The sequence below is a fragment of the Mus caroli genome, chromosome 11 (assembly GCF_900094665.2).
Source record: "Mus caroli chromosome 11, CAROLI_EIJ_v1.1, whole genome shotgun sequence".
Lineage (NCBI taxonomy): Eukaryota > Metazoa > Chordata > Mammalia > Rodentia > Muridae > Mus > Mus caroli.
This window is the reverse complement of record NC_034580.1, coordinates 1,651,675-1,672,182: the sequence shown is the minus strand read 5'-3', so window position 1 is coordinate 1,672,182 and position 20,508 is coordinate 1,651,675. Positions and strand designations below refer to the sequence as shown.

The 20,508-nt window shown below is 43.0% G+C and overlaps 1 protein-coding gene across 2 annotated transcripts in view; it reads left to right on the top strand.

Moving 5' to 3' along the window:
* The window catches only part of Nf2 (neurofibromin 2), an 84,326-nt gene that overhangs the window by 23,705 nt on the left and 40,113 nt on the right, over nt 1–20,508 (top strand). For both annotated transcript variants that reach the window (XM_021178373.2, XM_021178374.2), the window contains exons 2-5: nt 6,305–6,430; nt 8,165–8,287; nt 10,656–10,739; nt 19,559–19,627. In XM_021178373.2, coding sequence (XP_021034032.1) covers nt 6,305–6,430; nt 8,165–8,287; nt 10,656–10,739; nt 19,559–19,627 — 402 coding nt within the window. The remainder of the gene's footprint in view (nt 1–6,304; nt 6,431–8,164; nt 8,288–10,655; nt 10,740–19,558; nt 19,628–20,508) is intronic.

Below are 20,508 nucleotides of genomic sequence, written 5' to 3'. Positions count from 1 at the left end.
GTGAGTTCCAGGACAGCCAGGGCTATACAGAGAAACCCTGTCTCGAAAAACCAAAAAAAAAAAAAAAAAAAAAAAAAAAGAAAACCTCACTGTGATGACTTCTGCTCGAAACTGTAAATGTGAAGACTTGTCCCTTGTTACCCACTGATCCTCTGTACCTTAAGCACCCCGTCCTCGGACACACTGTGTGTTCACTGTTTGTTTGGATAAGGAATGGATATATGGGCTAGCTATGATAAGTCTCTGAGCCTTGAGTTTTAATGTCACTTAGTCAGTCATATTAGACAGCTGCTGTAGGATGTCGTGTGTACTCTGTGTACTCTCCATTGGTCACTGGGGATGCTGACTAATGCCATTCCTAGTTAGAGATGCCTACAGTCTACAGAGATCTTCCGATGATGGTGAGTCATCTGAGCATCAGCAGAGTGCAGTACCAGACAGGCAAATCGATTTGTACCAAGAAGGCCAAGCATCTCCTCTACAGCAACTCCACAACTCTCTAGACCACCTCTGGCCAACAGTTCTTGTTTGTACAGAAACAGAAATTCAAAAAAGGAAGATAAAGGAGATCTTAGACATTTGAGGAAGAACATATTGGAAAGCACGGCCTTTTATAGGTGGAGATTAACCAAAGAGGAACTTGTAGGCCTTTTGTTTTGTTATTGTTGTTTTTGAATCTCTACTGTGTATAGTCAAAGCTCACTTCCTGCCTCAACCTCTCAAGTGCTAGGACTCCAGGTGTAAGCCAACATGTCTGGCAAAACAAACAAACAAACAAACAAACAAACAAACTTACTAGACAAAATATTTTGTTTTGTTTTGGAATGAGGTCCCACTATACTACCCTGGGCTATCTTGAACTCCTGGGCTTAAGTAATCTTCCTGTCTCATCTGAGAATGTTCTGTTTTATAAGTGAAGGTCTTTTAAATTTTTTTTTTTTTTCAAGACAAGGTTTCTCTGTATAGCCCTGGCGGCTGTCCTGGAACTCACTCTGTAGACCAGGCTGACCTGGAACTCAGAAATCCACCTGCCTCTGCCTCCCAAGTGTTGGGATTAAAGGCGTGTGCCACCACGCCTGGCTTTAATTTTTTTAAAAATTTAAATTTATTTACTTTTCGTCTGTGTGGGAGCCCATATATGAAGATCAAAGGGTTAGTTGTGGGGTTAGCCCTCTTCTACTGTCTTAGTTAGGCTTTTACTGCTGGGAACAGATGCCATGACCAAGGCAGCTCTTATACTGACATTCAATTGGGCTTGGCTTACGGTTCAGAGGTTCAGTCCAGTATCATCAAAGCAAGAGCATGCCAGTGTCCAGGCAGGCATGGTGCAGGAGCTGCTGGTTCTGAGCTTCATCTGGAGGCCACTAGGAGAAGACTGGCTTCCAGGCAGCTAGGAGAAGGGTAGTAAAGCCCACAGTGACACACCTACTCCGATAATAGTGACACTCTCACTCCCTGGGTCAAGCATATACAAACCATCACACTTACCTTGTAGTCCCAGAGAAGAAACTGGGGTCTTTAGCTTTGTGGCACATGCAGCTGAGCCAGCTCCTAGCCCAGAGAGCTTGAAGCTTAAATGTCTTTAAGGCATCTCTACCTTGCTTGCTTGTGGGTTTTGTTTTTTGTTTTTGAGACAAGGTAGACTTGGTTGACTTGGAACTTACCATCTAGACCAGGCTGGTTTTGAACTCAGAGATCTGCCTGCTTTGGCGTTCCAAGCTGGGATTAAAGGTACATACTACCAGGGCACTTGCTTTCTTTAGGCAGTTTGTCTAAAACTCAGTTGCTCATCTCTTTTCCCCAAACGTGTTGCTTTTTCTGTGTTCCTTCTCTTCCCTGTGATACCAGGTGCTCACGCTGGAAATGAAGGTAGGTGTTGTTTTTAAATTTTTCTCCTTCTAGCCTGTTTAAATGTTGGTTCTGGGGCTGCCTTCTTTCCAGTCCCAGGCTATTTTTCTCCTACTGCCTTCTTGATGTCAGAAGTCTGCTCTGTGCAGACTGCAACTGTTCCTTCCCTGCAACTTTTCCTTACCCAGTAGAGTACAGGCAGAAAGCAGACGAGTCCTCAAAGCCAAAGGCTGAAGTGAGCCACCTGCTCCAGCACCGAGTGTCATTCCCACACACACCCACTCCTGAGGCTGGCTGTCAGTTTTAGCCTCATCAGATACAATTGTGGTTTTTGGTGGTGGTGGTTTTGTTGTTATTGGTGATGGTGGTAGCTTTTGTTTTGTTGTTTTAAGATAGAGTTCCTTCCTCCATCACTGAACCTCAGCTGTTCTTCAGCTCTCTTCTGCCCTGAGTTCTTGCCTCTTTCTCCCACAAACAGCCTATTTCCATCATTGTATAGCCTCGGTGTGTGGCTGAGCTACTCTGGTATGCTCTGTAGTACTTGTTGGAAAATGGACTCTGATCTCACAGAGCAGTAAATGAGCTATATGACTCTTCTGGGAAGGGCTTCTGTTTCAGTATTGCTCACTTACTGGCCAAGGTAGGGACAAAAGATTGAGTGATTGCAGAGCTGGAAAAGGGTGTTTGTGAGACTAGGTTTGCCTATCATGAAAAGAGGGGCCAGATAATTGGTGACGCAGTTCACTCAGGTTAACACTGAGAGTGTTGGCCGGGCAGTGGTGGCGCACGCCTTTAATCCCAGCACTTGGGAGGCAGAGACAGGCAGATTTCTGAGTTCGAGGCCAGCCTGGTCTACAGAATGAGTTCCAGGACAGCCAGGGCTACACAGAGAAACCCTGTCTCGAAAAACCAAAACCACCACCACCACAACAACAACACTGAGAGCGTGGATTCACAGGGGGTGAGGACTGAGGCACATCTCCAGTTCTGATCGGAGCCGATGTTAAAATAGAAGTAGGAAAAAAGTGTAAGTAGGGCGTTCTGAATTGTTCTGAGAATTGCTCCTCTTTACTTTATTGCAAGCTCCATGGGGGCAAACACATTGTCTTTTTGCATTTAACAAAAATAGGTCTGCACTTTTAAAAACAAACAAGCAGAGGAGCATACAGAACCCTCAGTTAATGCAGTATTATGTTAAGGTTTGCAGCTCTCCAGGATGCAGCCTCATTCACTGCCCCTGGAAGCTTTCCTTACAGCTCTCCCTCTGCTCATCCTGCTTCTTGACAGCCCTGTGCCAAGGCCTGACCTGGCCATGCCTGTGAATGAGGCTGGATCGGAAGTGATATCCTGATCCTCTTGGTCCTTAGATATTTAACTTCTTCAAGTTAATGCCTGTTTTTTAGTGGCACGTTATCTTGTGGCAGGGTAGGCATCTATAATTCATATACCGTGTCCTGCTTAAAATAGAGACAAGAGGACAATCGGCATTCTGAAGCTTCCAGTTCTCCAAAATAACTTTTTTCCCCCAAGACAGGGTTTCTCTGTGTAGCCCTGACTGTTTGGGAATTCACTTTGTAGACCAGGCTAGCCTCGAACTCAGAAATCCGCCTGCCTCTGCCTCCCGAGTGCTGGGATTAAAGTCATGCGCCACCACGCCTGGCACAATTCTTTAGTTAAATCTGCTTGTAGGAATTAAGACCTTCCAAGTATTAGACCCCTCTATCCAGTTGTCAGATGGGTGTGCCTATCACCCAGCATTGTAAAAGGGAAAGCAGTTGGGGTTTAAAATAAAACTCATTTACTTTTCCCTATTTTAAAGATTTATATCATTAAAGTATTCCAGGGCCTCATTATTGTGAGAGGGCATGGGGCTAAGGTTACAGGATAGGTAGAATAAATGCCTTGTTTGGCAGAGGACCATAGTCAGTATGCCACTTATGTGCTGAGGTCTTGGTATCCTACCATTTGGGTTGCTGACTCTGGCTGCAAACAGAGAGATGGCCTCTCCTGGTGAGTACATGCAAAGGACTGTTCATTCACATCTCTTAAAAATAGACTGGGGCTGGTAGTGTGGCTCATTAGTGGGCTACTTGCCTAAGATGTGCAAGACCCTGAGTTTGATCCCTAGCACTTGGGGATGGGGTGTGGTGGTAAAGAGGTAGGCAAGATGGCTGGTGGGGGGCTGGAGAAATGGCTCAGTGGTTAAGAGCACTGACTGCTCGTCCAACAACTACATGGTGGCTCACAACTATCTGTAATGGGATCTGGTGCCCTCTTCTGGTGTGTCTAAACAGAGCAATGGTGGTGTACTTATATACATAAAATGAATAAATGAATCTTTACAAAAAAAAAAAAAAAAAAGATGGCTGGTGGGTAAAGCTGTCTACCCAGATTTGCTCTCCAGAGCCATAGAGAGCTCTAAGGAGAGAACCACTTCCACCACATTGTCCTTTGAGCTCCACATACTCACCATGACACATACCCGACACAAGCAGCGAGGTCAGCCTCTGCTTCCTCAGGAGCCGTCCACCTTGTTTGTGCTTCTAATTTTCCTCCTCCTCCCTTCCTCCTCTTCTCTTCTCTTCTCTTCTCTTCTCTTCTCTTCTCTTCTCTTCTCTTCTCTTCTCTTCTCTTCTCTTCTCTTCTCTTCTCTTCTCTTTCTTCCTTCCTTTCTTTCTTTCTTTCTTTCTTTCTTTCTTTCTTTCTTTCTTTCTTTCTTTCTTTCTTTCTCTATTTGAGTGTGTGCCATGGTTTGTGGGTCAGAGGGCAATCTGGGCAGGCAGTTCTCTTCCTCTACCATATGGATTGAATTCAGGTTGGAGGTGTTCAGACTTGACAGCAAGAGCCCTTAATCAGAGAGCGATTTTGTGGACCCCCCCCCTTTTAAGCTAGATTCTTACTGGGACTTGGAGTTCTTTTATTAGGCAAGTGAGCTCTACCCCTTACCCCCCACTCTACTCCACTCCTTCAGTGCTGGAATTACAAGGTTGGGCCACCACAACCATGGGGTCTCATGCTAGTGTGACAAGCACTTTACTGACTGAGCTGTGGCCCTGGTGGGTAAAGGTTTTCTAATGGGGTGGGAAAGAAGCAGATGCTTCTGAGAGCACTCAGGTGATTTCACCATCCCTTACAGTTGAATCTTGGTTGGTCATACATGTGTTTCATATGATCATAACTGTACTCAAAGTGTTGTTGAATGTTTATCTGATGCATGGGGTAGTTGGGGTGGGAAGTAATATAGGAAAAACCTAGTTAACGTAAAGCCACTAGGTGGCAACATTTACTCAGCCGCCCTGCATCCTCTTAGCCTAATGAAGACGTCTTAGCTTGCTTTTTCTAGCTACATTGATTAGCAGAGAAAAGGTTTAGCAGAGATTCTTTAAGTGGGACTATGGAATAGACATATTATAGTGTTTTGTGGGTTTTTTATTAGATATTTTCTTCATTTACATTTCAGATGCTATCTCAAAAGCCCCCTATAGCCCACCCCCCTGCCCTGCTCCCCAACCCACCTGCTCCTGCTTCCTGGCCCTGGCATTCCCCTGTACTGGGGCATATGATCTTTGCAAGACCAAGGGCCTCTCCTCCCAATGATGGCCGACTAGGTCATCTTCTGCTACATATGCAGCTAGAGACACGAGCTCTGGGGGTACTGATATTTGTGTTTTTTTATTGTATGGGTTAGGACACTGAACATTTAGAATTGTTCTTTGTGACATGAGTAACTGCTTGGGTCTAGCCAAGCATCATGACAGAGGCCTGCAATTGGCCTATCGACTCTCTCATTGTTTTTCTGTTCTACAGTTTGTGACTTTGGGTACAGTTTCCATATATTTAATTTTTCTTAATAATACTGTTTTTTTCCAAAACAGGGTTTCTCTGTGTAGCCCTGGCTGTCCTGGAACTTACTAGACCAGGCTGGCCTCGAACTCAGAAATCTGCCTGCCTCTGCCTCCCCAGTGCTGGGATTAAAGGTGTGCACCACCACGCCCGGCTCAATACTGTTTTTGGTGTTTTTTTTTTTAAGTAAAAAAATTCTTACCTTTTATCAAAAGACAGAGTCACGATTTTAAAACAAAAATCAACAAAAAAATCTCAAGGGAATTGGTGTCTCACAAACTAGCCATCTTCCTGGGCTAATTCTGGAGGCTTGACTTTCCTAAATGAGGCTGCTTATTTACCAGGTTTCCTAAATTAGCAGCTTCAGGGATATTGAGATCTGTATGGAACTGTCCAAGGAGATATTGTGTGTGCTCCGCAGCAATTAAACCATTAAGCTCTAATTGGTATTTTCCCGCTCATGGTTTTGTGTGGGAAGCATTAAAATTATTTGGGAATTCAGTGTTCATCAGCCATATTGGTGACAGAGGAGAGTGCTGAGAACAATTGTGTGTGTGAGCCGATTACAATTTTTGCTTACAACATCCCTGCCTGTTGGTTTGTTATATTGCAGATGAAATGGAAGGGGAAGGACCTGTTTGATTTGGTGTGCCGGACGCTGGGGCTTCGGGAAACCTGGTTCTTTGGACTGCAGTATACAATCAAGGACACGGTGGCCTGGCTCAAAATGGACAAGAAGGTTGGGCTAGATCTCAGGGAAACCATTGGGGGAGGCTTGTGCTTCCTGGGTTTGTTGTTTGTTTGTTTGTTTGTTTTCCCAAGCATGCACTTAGCTTCACTTATCTTATTTGCTCATTGTTGAGGTGTCACAGGGACATGGCAAAAAAGGGAACAATTTTTTAAATGAAGTCATGTATGTAGAAAGCAGATCCTATAGTCAGGCATTCCTAGCCTCCACAGACTTCCCAGATAAGCAGAGTTCCCCAGGACATTACCACTATCTTTGTGTACTTCAGAACAACAACAACAACAGTGTACATCTGTGAGAGATTTTCGTAGGCCTCATATTCTCTAGAGTTGGTTTTTGTTTTTTAACAAGCCTTTGAGAACATGAGGATCCAACTGGCTTAACCATTGCTAAGGAATAAAGAGCTGGCGATGAAGGAGGCCTTTCCTCCTCAGGGTTCTTGGGGGCTTCTAAAGCACATGGAATCTAGGTTTCTAGCAAATTGAAGATTTGGAAATGGATATGACTTAAGGAAGCTGCCTTTTAAGGGGTTCATATCCTCACAAAAAGACATGCCCATCCATTTTCCTGGCCACCTGACACTGAAGACAGCTGGAGAACAAGGCCCAAGGACCCCTGATTCCCAAAGTTAGTTCACATCTAACTCTGACCCTAAATGTTGTTTCCCCTATCAATGTTACCCCTGAAGTTATCTACTACATAATATGATGACCAACAAAAGTCTCTTGTCTTACTAAGTAAGGTATTCAAATTGTGTTCACAGCATGTACATGGTGAACTACTTCATGCTTAGAACTCCTGTTGGTTGTCAGTTTCAGATGGTCACTCCAGGGATTAGAAACTCAGTGCCACAAAGAACCAGTGTCTAGGAGGGCAGCCTAGATTAGGTTTATTTTAAATCCCTTGAGGACAGCCACAGGAATTTGGGCAGGCATGTAGAGAGTTATATATCAGCAACAGCAAAGCTTTCTGTGTCTCTTTATGATTCTCAGCAAAGTGAATTTTAAATCATACCTGAGTGTTAGCCAAATGGATATTAGATTGGGGGCATCAGGAGTCATAGAACCTGCTGCTCAAAGGAAATAAATTATGACACATGTTAATGGAGCCTGGTAGCATGTTTATGTCCTGAAATGGAATTCACTCTGGGGACCAGATGGTCCAAGCTTTTCAGGGGGTGGGTAGGATTGTTAAAAGATTAAAGGCAATGGGTTATTTACTGCACTGCAAGCATTTTGTGGACATCTCTGGAAGATTCCGGGAACAAAGCATTGCCGTGATGGATATGTTTCACTTCTAGTATTCATAACATGTAAATGATCAGTTTAAGCTGTGTTCCAGTGAAACCTATTAGAGTGGGCAGTAAGAAAAAAAAGAATAAAGTTAGATGTAGTTATTTCAGTCTTCCATAAACGATATGCCCAAGATCTTGGAGTTTTAGATTCTAGCTTGTAACCATTTTCTGTGGCTTTGAGAATCCTGTGCTGTCACTGTGGCTCCGCTCACCCCGTGGGTTAGTGATTGATTTGGTGCAGAACCCCTGCATGAAGTGGATATTATATCCTGCTATGGATGGCTCTGTGAGTGCTTCCAATTGTATAACACACACAGTCTTTAGGAAATGGGAAGAATGTAACGGGAAGGGATTGTCTACCTTCCCTGCAAAGCACGCTTTGAAGGTAATAGGGGCTAGCACAGCATGTCTTCTGCTCTGCAATTCTGCAGGTGTTGGATCATGATGTTTCGAAGGAAGAACCAGTTACCTTTCACTTCCTGGCCAAATTTTATCCTGAAAATGCTGAGGAGGAGCTAGTTCAAGAGATCACGCAACACTTATTTTTCTTACAGGTACACTAGCCCATGCTATCTCCCCCTCCCAACCACCCCTACCGTATTAAGAGGACCAATCCAGGTATGGTTTCAGAAGCAGACCAGGTGAACCCCTTGGAGTTGACCACAAACACTTCCACACTGCAGAAAATGTTCTGCCTCCAAATAGTCCTTTGGCTCAGTAATGGAAAAAAAAGTCTTCAGAATAGAACTTTACCCAAGCAGTGAGAATTGGTGTCAGATGAAATTGCAGAGGTGTGATGATGAAGAATAGACAGAGTTACCCAGTATAAATCCTCAGTGAAGATGCATCCCTGTTTCTTCTAGCGAACTTAAAAGTTCTCTGACAGTATAAAGAAAAGCCTCAGAGACTGAGAAAAAAGTTCCTTTAAAGTTCAAGATCTGGGTCATTGAGGCAGGAACTCTGAATGGCAATGGCCCTTGGCATGCCCCACTCCTAAGATGTTTCAGACAACCTGCTCTGCTACTTTGGGTGTATATTTTATTTCCTCCTTTATTAGCGTGCAAGCCCCTTAGAGAGAGGCTCACTGAATATGCAGTTGGTATTCTTAAGTAAGTTATTGTTCAATCAAACTGAAGAAATAATAGGTGTTCCAGAGTTACAGGCTGACCATCTAGAAGCACAGTGAGATTGTTGGTTTAAGGATGGAAACCTTGCTTTGTTATAGCCAGAGAGCCCCTCAGTTTCCTGGCTGTCTGTAGTGACTGATGCCCAAGCTGCATAAGTGCCTGAAGATGCCCACTGTCTATGATGTAGAGGATTGTTATGGGCCATTGATTACATTGGTTTCCCAGAATTATATCTCGTTTTTACATAATACTTGTACTGTGGAATCTCCATGTATTGTGTTCATGATACAGTATGTGAAATGTAATATTACCCTCCAAATGTTGTCTTGTTTTGTTGGAGAAGAGAATCTCACTACATAGCCAAGGCTGGCCTTGAGCTTAAGATCTTCCCCCTCAGCTTTTCAAGTGCTGGGATTATAGTATGTGTGCCCCCATGCCTGGCCAGATAGTTTCACCAAAGAGATCTGTGTGCGTATTTTAGGTTAAAAGGTAGCCCTTTCAGATTGTTTTTGTGTTATGGCTGCTTTTTTATCTCTTTGTAAAGAAACTAGGAGATTTAAAGGTTTCACTGCTTCAGAACAGCTCAGCTTTCATTTTTTCTTGGCTTTAAAGCCTGGGGAAAATTATATGTGTGACTGAAGCCACATAAAGATTCTTTCGGGGTTGGGCTGTAGCTCTGTTGATAAAATGCTTTCCTTGTATTCATGAAGCCTTGGGTTCCAGCTCCAGCACTGTATAAACAGAACACAGTGTGCTTTTGTAATCCACAGGCGAATCAGAAATTCAGGGTCATCTTCTGTTCTATAGAGAACTCAAGCCAGGCTTAAGCTCCATGAAACCGGACTCCCTTGTGTTACAAAAATGGCGGCTTTCGTGTGCTTAACTGAGACAGCACTTGTCCCTCCTGTGACTTTGGCTTGATTTTCCTGCGTATTGAAATGTTAGATTGTTCTGTGACTAAGGAAAGCAACATTTAATACTAGGGATCTGGAGAGACAGTTGGCTTTGTTAGTGGATTCTTACTTCATGTGGCTTTCTTGTCCTTGTGTCTGGAACATCACACATTGCACCACTGTAAGAAATTAGGTGTAATGAGATATGTTAATTCAACATTATGGCTTAGGAATTATATTTCCTGAGCCTCATGTGTACTTAAAAGTTGAATTGATCAAATTTTATTGCTTCCTTTTTCCTTAGAGCAGCACATTGGAAGTGATGACTTTTTTCTACAGTCATAATTCAGTGGCCTTGGTGACTTTTGTCTTATATAAAGATTTGAAAGTACACTTTATCTCCTGCAGTCCTGTGAAGTGCGCCACAGGCCAACACTGAGACAGAAAGTGCAGTAGCCCTCAGCTCTTGTCATGCCGCCACCTTGTCAGTCTCTGCTGTAACCAAGCACATCTTTTTCTTGGGGGGTGGGCAGAGGGTCTTGTTGTTGGTTGGATGGTTTTTCGAGACACTGTTTCTTTGTGTGGTCCTGGCTGTCCTAGAACTCTCCCCGAACTCAAAGATCCACCTGCCTCTGCCTCCTCAGTGCTGGGATTAAAGGCATGCACTACCACGGCTGGGCAAGCAGATCTTAGTGCAAAAAGATGCAGCTGTCTTACTGATAGCTTCTTAGTGGCTGAACTAGCAACTGGTCTGCAAAAGTTTTTTAAAAAGTTCCCTTTGTCGGAAACTCACTAACAGGCTGCTTTGTTCATTTAGGCTAAAGCCCTCATTTAGAATTCTCTGCAGCCATCTGTTGTCGTCCACACATGCCATTGCCTGTCTCCCTCATTCCCCCTTTCAGGTGAAGAAGCAGATTTTGGATGAGAAGGTCTACTGCCCTCCCGAGGCGTCCGTGCTCTTGGCGTCATATGCTGTCCAGGCCAAGGTGGGTGCAAAGAAAGGGAAATGTGCTCTTCTTCAACATTAACTCCACAGGTGGCTATGGTCTTCCATTTCTTTAATTTTAGGGACTTCAGAACAACTTGCCCCCAAAAATGAGATGTCATAAGGTTTGGACATCTATTGTTGCTGCCTCAACGTCTGTATATTTTGTATATGTGCATGTGTTGTGTACTATGTGACAAGCATATCATTCTAATGACTTACAATTCATTCTAAGTGAATTCATTTAAAAAGATGAATTTTCTGTGTAATCTCATTATGCACATGTGGCTCATTAAATTCATCACATCAGCTTCATTTTATTAGGAAAAGTGAATTTATGGTCTCTAATTATGATCAAATGAGGCCTTTAGGTCAGCAAGACCCAGATCCTCCATCCAAACTCATCTTTCCAGAGACTGCATTCTTAGAAACCACACTCCTGGTGAGGCTCTGGTGGGCATATTTTGTGCATGTGGCTAGATACTGCAGGATCTGGGTCTGCTGAGCCTGCCTGGCCCAGTGACGCTGTCTCATTAGCCTAAAATCATTCCTTTTTGCATAGACAGTGGACCAGGGGTGGTTGGAGAGGAACATCTTTGAGTATTGGGTTTTCATCCCATCTTTTAAGTTCAGGTTGAGTTTCAGCCAGAGTGTTCCATGACCCTTGGATTTCCTACCTCAATCACATTTTTAATGCAACTTCAAATCAAAGCTAGGAATGGCTTGCTTGTCATTTGGGTTGGGAAATGAGTTTTGAAATGTGTATGCTGGTCAGGCCAGTAGAAGCACAGTGAGTGTAATCATTTGATGACTCATTAGTGTCTGCTGAGTAGTCACAAGGATGGAACATGGGGCTTGTTAACTGTCGGATGCAGGCACTAGAGCAACTTCTGCCCTCAGTGATTCTCCAAGGTCATTGGTACCTTCACAGGTAAAGCTGGAGACAGAATCTATGGCTTTAGAATTGTACTTTATGCCTTCCTTGAAAAAGGAGTGATTGAGAAAACAGAAATGGGCTGTGGTTCAAGTAAAGCAGATGCTCCTTTTGTGCTTTGATCAAGAGTATTGGTAAGAGGAGAGAGGCATCCTTTCAGTCTTTGTGGGGACAAAGCAGCCATCATCACTTTCATTAGGTCTGTGTACGTGCCCCAGAGCTGACCCCTTCCTGCATGCTTTCTCCTGTCTGACGCAAACCCTCAAGGGTACTATCTCAGTCTCAAAGGTTTTGGGTCACAAATTTAAAGGGCACCTGTATGGGGGTAGAAGGGTCTGCATCATTTTTCAGGACCCAGCAGATGTTCGCTTGAACAGATCTCACTGTAGGAAAGCCAAGTTAGAGATGAAAGTGATTCACAGACAACATATGTGGTTCATATGGAGGCGGGTGCTCTAACTGTTTTTTCCGGTGTCAAATTTAGGAATCTTACAAATAAAGGTATTCTCTAGCCTTTATCTAGAGTCTGTATCTGAGCTTGGTGTGGTGGTGTACACCTTTAAGACTAGACAGGCAGGCAGTCCTATGAGCTCCAGACCATCAAGGTCTGTAAAGTGAGACCCTGTTTGCTTTAGGGGAACCAGGGCTTACTATAGCTATGTCAACAGTTTCTCTTGGACTACTGCTTAATAGTAAAAGAATATTTAGGGTAGGCTACCTCTTTGTTTAACAAAGAGTCCAACAGACTATTCCAGAAGATACTCCATGAATTAATGGAAGCCAAGACTTGTACAAGCTTGTTTTTTGGTGACAAGATTCAAGGTTAGAAGAGATGACTGGTTTTTTTCCAATCACAGTTCTTTTACATTATTTTAATACTTACGGAATGCACAGATGACTTTTTGTTTGTTTTTGTTTTCATGGCCAGGGACTTGAACCCATAGCCACATGTGAGGCAAGTGCTTTACCATGTAGTTACCTGCCTCTTGATGAGAGTGAAGCCTACTGGGAAGGAGGGTAGAACCAGGCTGGAGACCTAGGTGTCTGGGCTGCCTGATGCTGTACTTTGTTCTGCCCCTCACTGTCTAGTGAGGTATGTGGGGGTCAGGCATTAACTTTCACTAAATTCTAATTTTGTTTACAAGATAAAACAACTTTATCTGAACGTTTTCAGTAAGCCACAGTCTCCTTATAGACAGTTTATTTTCTTTCCAATCTTTATTTTTTGGTTTTTTCAAGACAGGGTTTCTCTGTGTAGCCCTGGCTGTCCTGTAACTCACTCTGTAGACCAGGCTGGCCTTGGACTCAGAAATCTGCCTGCCTCTGCCTCCCAAGTGCTGGGACTAAAGGTGTGGGCCACCACTGCCTGGCAGGATTTTACTTTCCAACCTAAAACAGAAACTCTATAGAAATATGGAGGGAAAATGGAATCAAACTCATTAACACATGGAATGTAATTATGTGCAAAATGCATTCATTACAGTATTTCAGCTGTTGGAATGATGTAGATACACTTAACTTCAAACCATAAAGAAACCATTAACTTCAAGGTACAAATACAAATAAATTTAATCACATGGTTCAGTTAACAAGAACCACATTTCTTTTTTTTTTTTTTAAAGATTTTTATTTATTTATTTATTTTATGTATATGAGTACACTGTAGCTGTCTTCAGACACACCATAAGAGGGCATCAGATCTCATAAAAGATGGTTGTGAGCCACCATGTGGTTGCTGGGAATTGAACTCAGAACCTCTGGAAGAGCTGTCAGTGCTCTTAACCTCTGAGCCATCGCTCCAACCCAAGAACCACTTTTCTTGATTCAAGTTTGAGTTATGCTAGAATCAAAAGAATGGACCTATCACATGACAAGTGAGACATTCTTGCAATTTTAAGCTGCCTGTTGGATCTTATATAGATAATTTAGTGTTTCAAATGTGTTTTCCTTTCTTTTTTTTTTGTTTTTGTTTTTGTTTTTCAAGACTAGGGTTTCTCTGTATAGCCCTGGCTGTCCTGGAACTCACTTTGTAGACCAGGCTGGCCTTGAACTCAGAAATCCGCCTGCCTCTGCCTCCCGAGTGCTGGGATTACAGGCATGTGCCACCACTGCCCGGCCTGTGTTTTCCTTTCTTTCTGAAGTATGTTTATAACTGAAAATTACTAGGAGAGAATAGGATAATATTTATGAATTTTGCTGCTGCCTGTGGACTCTTAGCATTCAGAAAGAAGAAGAAAATAGTGGAAGTTAGAGTTGGTGAGGCGGCTCAGCAGTGGAGAATGCTCACTGTTCTTGAATCGGGCCTGTCTGCTTTTCAGCAGCTACAGCTCACAACCCCAGTTCTGAAGGATCCAGTGCCCTTTTGTGATCTCCGAGGAAGGGTTCCTGCATACATGTGGCACACATATACTCACTCCCAAAGGCTCACACATACACATAAACTAAAAATAAAGGAATCTGGCCAGGCATTGTGGTGCGTGTCTTTACTCCTACCACTTGGGGAACAGAGATAGGAGTCATTCTTGGAATTCTAAGACCAGCCTGATCCACTTACCCAGTTCTGGGAGAGCCAGGACTACACAAATGGACTCTGTCTTAAAACAAAACAAAACAAAACAAAACAAAACAAAACAAAAAACAATGGGACTCTACTCTGAAGTGTCAAGGGCAGTAGCTAAATGCAATTCAGTTATGAAACTGAGTGCATATAAAAGCACAGTGGAAGAGCTGAAGATGAAAGCTCATAAGGGGGAAGGTCATGGAAGCGTTAGCTGCTGGGTGTGCTGGGCCAGTGAAGGGTTTAGGTTTTGACGGAATATTTGGTAGCTGTGTAATGAATATGTTGATCAGTGCCCACTGTGATGGTATACACCTTTAATCCCAGCTCTTGAGAGGTAGATGTACAGGGGTCTCTGTGAGTTTAAGGCCAGCCTGGTCTACATAGCAAATTCCAGGCAAGTCAAGTCTGTCGAGTGAGTAAGTCTAGAAACAGGGAAAGAGAGCTATCTATTAAAAAGTGATTGTTTTAGTCAGAGACTCTGAGGTTCATACCTCAGGTAGTGGTTGGATATGAGGGTACTAACTTAAAAATGTATGTGAAGGGCTAGGCATGGTGGTGTAAGCCTTTAATTTTAGCACTTGGGAGGCAAAGGCAAGTGGATCTCTGTGAGTTCTAGGCCAGCCTGGTCTACAGTTTAAGTTCCAGGATAGCCAGGGCTACACAAAAAAACCCTATTTTGAACACCCCTCCCCCAATTTTTTTGTCCAAGAGGGGACAGGAGATGCCTTTCAATGGAGTACTTGCCTAGCATGCACTAGACCCCGGGTTTTATCCCTAGCAGCATGTAAATGCAGAGTGGTGGTACATGTGTTTAATCCCAGGAGTATTAGGAGTTCAAAGCCATCCTCTGTTACATAGCAAGCTTGAATTGAAGGCCAGCTTTCACCATATGAGATTCTGTCTCCAAACCAGGATGCAGGCTTGGTGACATATGTCTTTAACCCCAGCACTTAGGAGGCAGACTCCTTTTCTCTGAGCTCAAGAGCTACCCACCTTGTCTTCATCAGTGAGTTCCATGCCAGCCAGAGCTACACAGTGGGACTCTATTTTCAGAGTCCAGTAAATTTCATATGTGTAAAAATTTCTTCAAACACTACATAAATGCCCTCTAGAAGTGTGTTCCAATCTAACTCCAGCAGCAGTATGTGAGAATACTTGCTTTTGCACATTGTTCGCAACAATAGATAAATAAGATCAGTCTTTTAAAGTTTTGCTGACCTGTTTCAAAAAAATAGGCTTTGAAAAAAATTACATAGCTTTGCTATGGGACTGAGACTCTCAGGGATTAACTGGCTGTCTGCTCATTTTCCCTCTGCAATGGCGGTTCATGGCTTGCCCTTCTTCTGTGGTGGATTTGTCTTCTTCTGATTGATTTATAGGTACTCATCTATAATGATAGCAACCTTTGTCTGCTGTTATGTGTCAGGTTTAAGCGTGATCTCACCGACCACTATTGTGCTCATCCTCTCTTGTCTGGCCTTTTATGGATTTTTGTTTATAGGTTTAAATCCTCAGTTCCTATGGAATTGACTGACTGGGTAGTCAGAATCTATTTTACACAGTTAGAAGAAAGAAAAGTAGAAAAAAGTCCAACCTTTGTTTTATTAAAACCTATTCAGAACATTTGGTCTGATTTTTTTTCATTGAATGTACAGCAAGGAGTGAACCTGGGTCCTCTGCAAGAGCAGCAAGTGCTCTCAACTGCTGAGCCTTGTCTACAGCCTACCCTACCACCCCAAGAGTTTTATCTTAATTGTCAATTTCTCAAAGTGATTGATATTTGCTTAGCTTGTTTTAGGTGTTGTTGTTTTTTTTCTTTTTTAAGATTTTTAAAAAAATTTTTATTTATATGAGTACACTGTAGCTGTCAGACACACCAAAAGAGGGCATCGGATCCCATTACAGATGGTAATGAGCCACCATGTGGTTGCTGGGAATTGAACTCAGGACCTCTAGAAGAGCAGTCAGTGCTCTTAACCACTGAGCCATCTCTCCAACCCAGCTTGTTTTAGTTTTAAAAATTGAACATGAGTCTCTTACATGCCAAGCTATATCCCCAGCATTCCCCTTCTTGAATTTTTAAATTTTTTTGGTTTTGTTTGTTTGTTTTGTTTTGTTTCCCCTGGCTGTCCTGGAACTCACTTTGCAGACCAGGCTGGCCTTGAACTCAGAAATCTGCCTGCCTCTGCCTCCCAAGTGCTGGGATTAAAGGCATGTGTCACCACACCCAGCAAAATTTAAAAAAAAAATTTATTTTATGTCCATTGGTGTTTTACCTGCATGTATGTCCGTATGAGGAGGTCAGATCTTGGAGTTACAGTCAGTTGTGAGCTGCCATATGGGTGCTGGGAATTGAACCCAGGACCTCTGAAAGAGCAGTCAGTGCTCTTAAACACCGAGCCATCTCTCCAGCTGCACCTCCCCTCACCCCCTATTCTTGAATTAAATTCAAGTGATTTATATGGGGCAGTATAAGACCAGGTTTTGTGGCCTCTGAAATGGAGGCAGTTTAGGGTTGGTTTTTTTTTTTTTTTTTTTGGTTATTTGTTTGTTTGTTTTGTTTTTTAATGTAGGATTACCAAATGATGAATATAACATTAAGCACAGGCCTACACAGCAGCAGAGCTTTGAAACTCCAACTTTCTTACTTTCAAAGTAAACTCATCTTGGTCTCATCAGAATGCTGCTGTTGCATAAAGAAATGAGGAAAAGTCATTTCCATTTATAGAGTGGGAAGCTTTCCTTTGTATTTATTGCCACTACACCAGCATTTTCCCCCTTAGTTTTTAAAACAGACATCAAGGTGGCTTTAATGTTGGGAGAGGAGTTGGCCTAGGGAAGAAGCTCTTTGAGCAGAATCTCCACTGTTCTGCATTGCTCAGATGTAATATATTTGATCAGTGTAGTAGCTGGGAGCTTGGTATAATTTAATAATGGGGGTCGTTAATCTTGCAAGCCTTTGAGCCCTGAATTTACAACTTTAACTTTACATATCTGCTTACTTTTGCATTGAAATTGGGTTGGCCAGTGTTGAAAGGCTTGCCAATGCTAGTAGTTGCATCTGCAAGTAGTTAATACAAGACACCATAGTGCTCATCCTGACCTCCCAGGATCCAGCACTGACTCCCCAGATGCTTGCCTAGAGTCCTGTACTGTTTGCTTCTTGCTTTACAGGTGAGGAGCTACGGCTTAAGAGGGTGCCTTATAGCATCACTCTAGAGATTTCTCTCCAGGGCTCTCATTTCACAAAGAACTTAGACTTGGAAAGATTTGATTTATTTTATTTTATTTTGAGGCAGGGTTTCTCTGTGTAGCCCTGGTTGTCCTGGAACTCACTCTGTAGACCAGGCTGGTCTCTAACTCAGATCTGCCTGCCTCTGCCTCCAAAGTGCTGGGATTAAAGGCGTGTGCCACCACCATCTGGCTTTTCTATATTTAAAGAAAATTATTTTTATTTTATGTCTATGAATGTTTGCCGTGGTGTTTGTGTGTGCACTCTGTGCATGCCTGGTGCCTAAGGCTTATCTGGAACTGTAGGCTCCCGGCACCCACAAGGTGGCTCACAATCATATCCCGGCTACTATACTGATCAATATATTACATCTAAACAATGCAAACGTAGTGGAGATTCTGTTGAAAGAGTATCTTCATTGGACCAATTCCTCTCCCAACAATAAAGCTACCTTGATGTCTATTTTAAAAACAAAGGGGAATGACCCAGGTTCAATTCCCAGCACCCACTAGGAGGTTTATCACCTCCTCAGGCTCCAGGCACACATGTGGTGTACAGATGCACATGCATGCGAACACTCATACACATAAAACAAACTCCAGTTCCAGGGGCTCTCATGTCTTCTGGCCTCCCAAGGGCACCAGGCACACACACAGGACATAGGTATACATGCAGGTATAACACTCATACACGTAAAATAAGATAAAATAAAATAAAAAATTTAAAGAAAAGAGGTGGTTCAATGGGTAAGAGCACTTACCCAGGTTCTATTCCTAGCACTCCCATGGAGGTTCATTACCTTCTCAGCACCAGCGCACTGTGATGTACAGATGCACAAACAGGCAGAACACTCATACACATAAGACAATCAAAATAAATCGGAAAGCTTTTTGTTGTTGTTGTTTTTTTAATTAAGAGAAGAAAAGAGCTAAGTCTCTAGGCTGCCGAGATGGCTCAGCGAGTAAAGGCACTTGCTGCCAAACCTTGCAGCCTAACTAAGCTGGATTCCTGGGACTCACATGGTGGAAGGAAAGAACTCACTCCATTTATAAGCACTGTGGCATGCACCACCCCCAAATAAATTAAGGCAATGTAGAAGAGAAAGAAACCAATGACTGCTGACTGATAAGAGAGAAGCTCTTAGGTTCTATCTAGTTTTCTGTCTCTCTTTCCTATTTATTTTTATTTTAATTTGAGATAGGGTCTTACTATATAGCCCTGGCTAACCTCTAACTCATAGCTGCCTCTGCCTCCTCAAGGGCTGAGACTAAAGGTATACATCACCATGCCTAACCCATAGTCTCTTTATATCTGGGGCTGGGAGTTGAACCTAGGGCTTTATATATGATAAGCAAGTGCTGTCCCACAGAGCCACATCCCAGCCCATTATATTTAGGATGATTCTCTGATCTAAGATTTCTAGGAAAGAAAGGAATATTGGTTTTAAAAATCAGACAAACAGACAATAAAGTTGTTGCCCCTGGAGGAGTACCGTAGATTGTTGGACCTGCTGGTGATCAGCAAGCTCTACAAGCTTTGGCTGTAGGAGTTAACCTTTTATCTTATTTGTTTCTTTGTGCAATAGAAATGGCAATGTTGATATCAGAGCTTTCCAAAGCAACTTTCAGAGCCTTGAGCAAAAGTTATTAAAAATATTGCTTGCATTATCCCTGGTCCCACCTTGCAATTGGCTCCAATTACCAGCTGCTTAGAAGCGTTTGTAGGTAAGGCTCTTATCATACTTGCTGATCACAGCTTTCACAGTTGTGTTTTGTTGTTTCTGTTACAAAGCTAATGTTTGGAAGTGACTGCCTTCTTTGAGGGCTAGGAAACAGACTACATTTCCATACAAATGTCACACTCCTATTAGCACATCACCCATCCATCCCTTATGGGATTTTGCAACCCTGCCCATAGATGTAATCGGCTTTGTATTTTCATTCAAGGATAACAGACTGGCAAGGTTGAAATCTTGTCATCAGAATTGAATTGCTCCCTGAAACTGGGAGGAGGGACCAACTGAATTGAGCCTTGATCAGAAATGACAGTAGTCCTTCGAACCTCAATCACCTGCTCTCTTTCTTTCCTTCCCAGTATGGCGACTATGACCCCTCTGTGCACAAGCGGGGATTTTTAGCCCAAGAGGAATTGCTTCCGAAAAGGGTAAGAAATCAAATTCTCTGTTTGGGGAAATACAGCATATGTAGCTGAAGGAAAGCCATGGGTGACTTGAAGAATGCAGGGCGTACGCAGCAGGCACACTTGCAGGAACAGTTCACAGTCTTGAGAAAAGAGTATGGAATCTTAGATAAGCCTCTCTCTCTCTCTCTCTCTCTCTCTCTCTCTCTCTCTCTCTCTCTCTCTCTCTCTCTCTCTCTCTCTGTGTGTGTTGTATTCCTGTGAGTGTACAGGTGTGTGTGCACTTTTACACAAACAGAACAAAAGCTGGGTTCCTCTGTACCTCTATTGTTCTTTCCTTACTGTCTTGAGACAGGCTCTCTTGACTGCAAGCTCTCATTTAGGCTAGATAGCAAGCTAATGACCTTTCAAGATCTGCCTGTCTCTATGCCAAGTGGTGTGGTTACAGACATGTATATAGGCATGCCTGAGCTGGGTTTTTTCTTTTAATATTTCTATTTATTCCTTGAGAATATATAGTATACATACATATTATATGTAATCTACTTGTATATAATTAATATAATATAATATATTTATATATTTTTGGTTTTTTGAGACAGGGTTTCTCTATGTGACCCAAGCTGTCCTGGAACTTACTTCATAGACCAAGCTGGCCTTGAACTCACAAAGATCCCTCTGCCTCTTCCTTTTAGGTGCTGGAATTAAAGGTGTGCAGCATCACTACCACTACCCAGCTTCTTTTTGTTGTTGTTGTTATTGGTTTTGAGACAGGGTTTCTCTGTGTAGCCCTGGCTGTCCTGGAACTTACTCTGTAGACCAGGCTGGCCTCAAACTCAGAAATCCACCTGCCTCTGCCTCCCGAGTGCTGGGATTAGAGGCATGCGCCACCACGCCGGGCCACT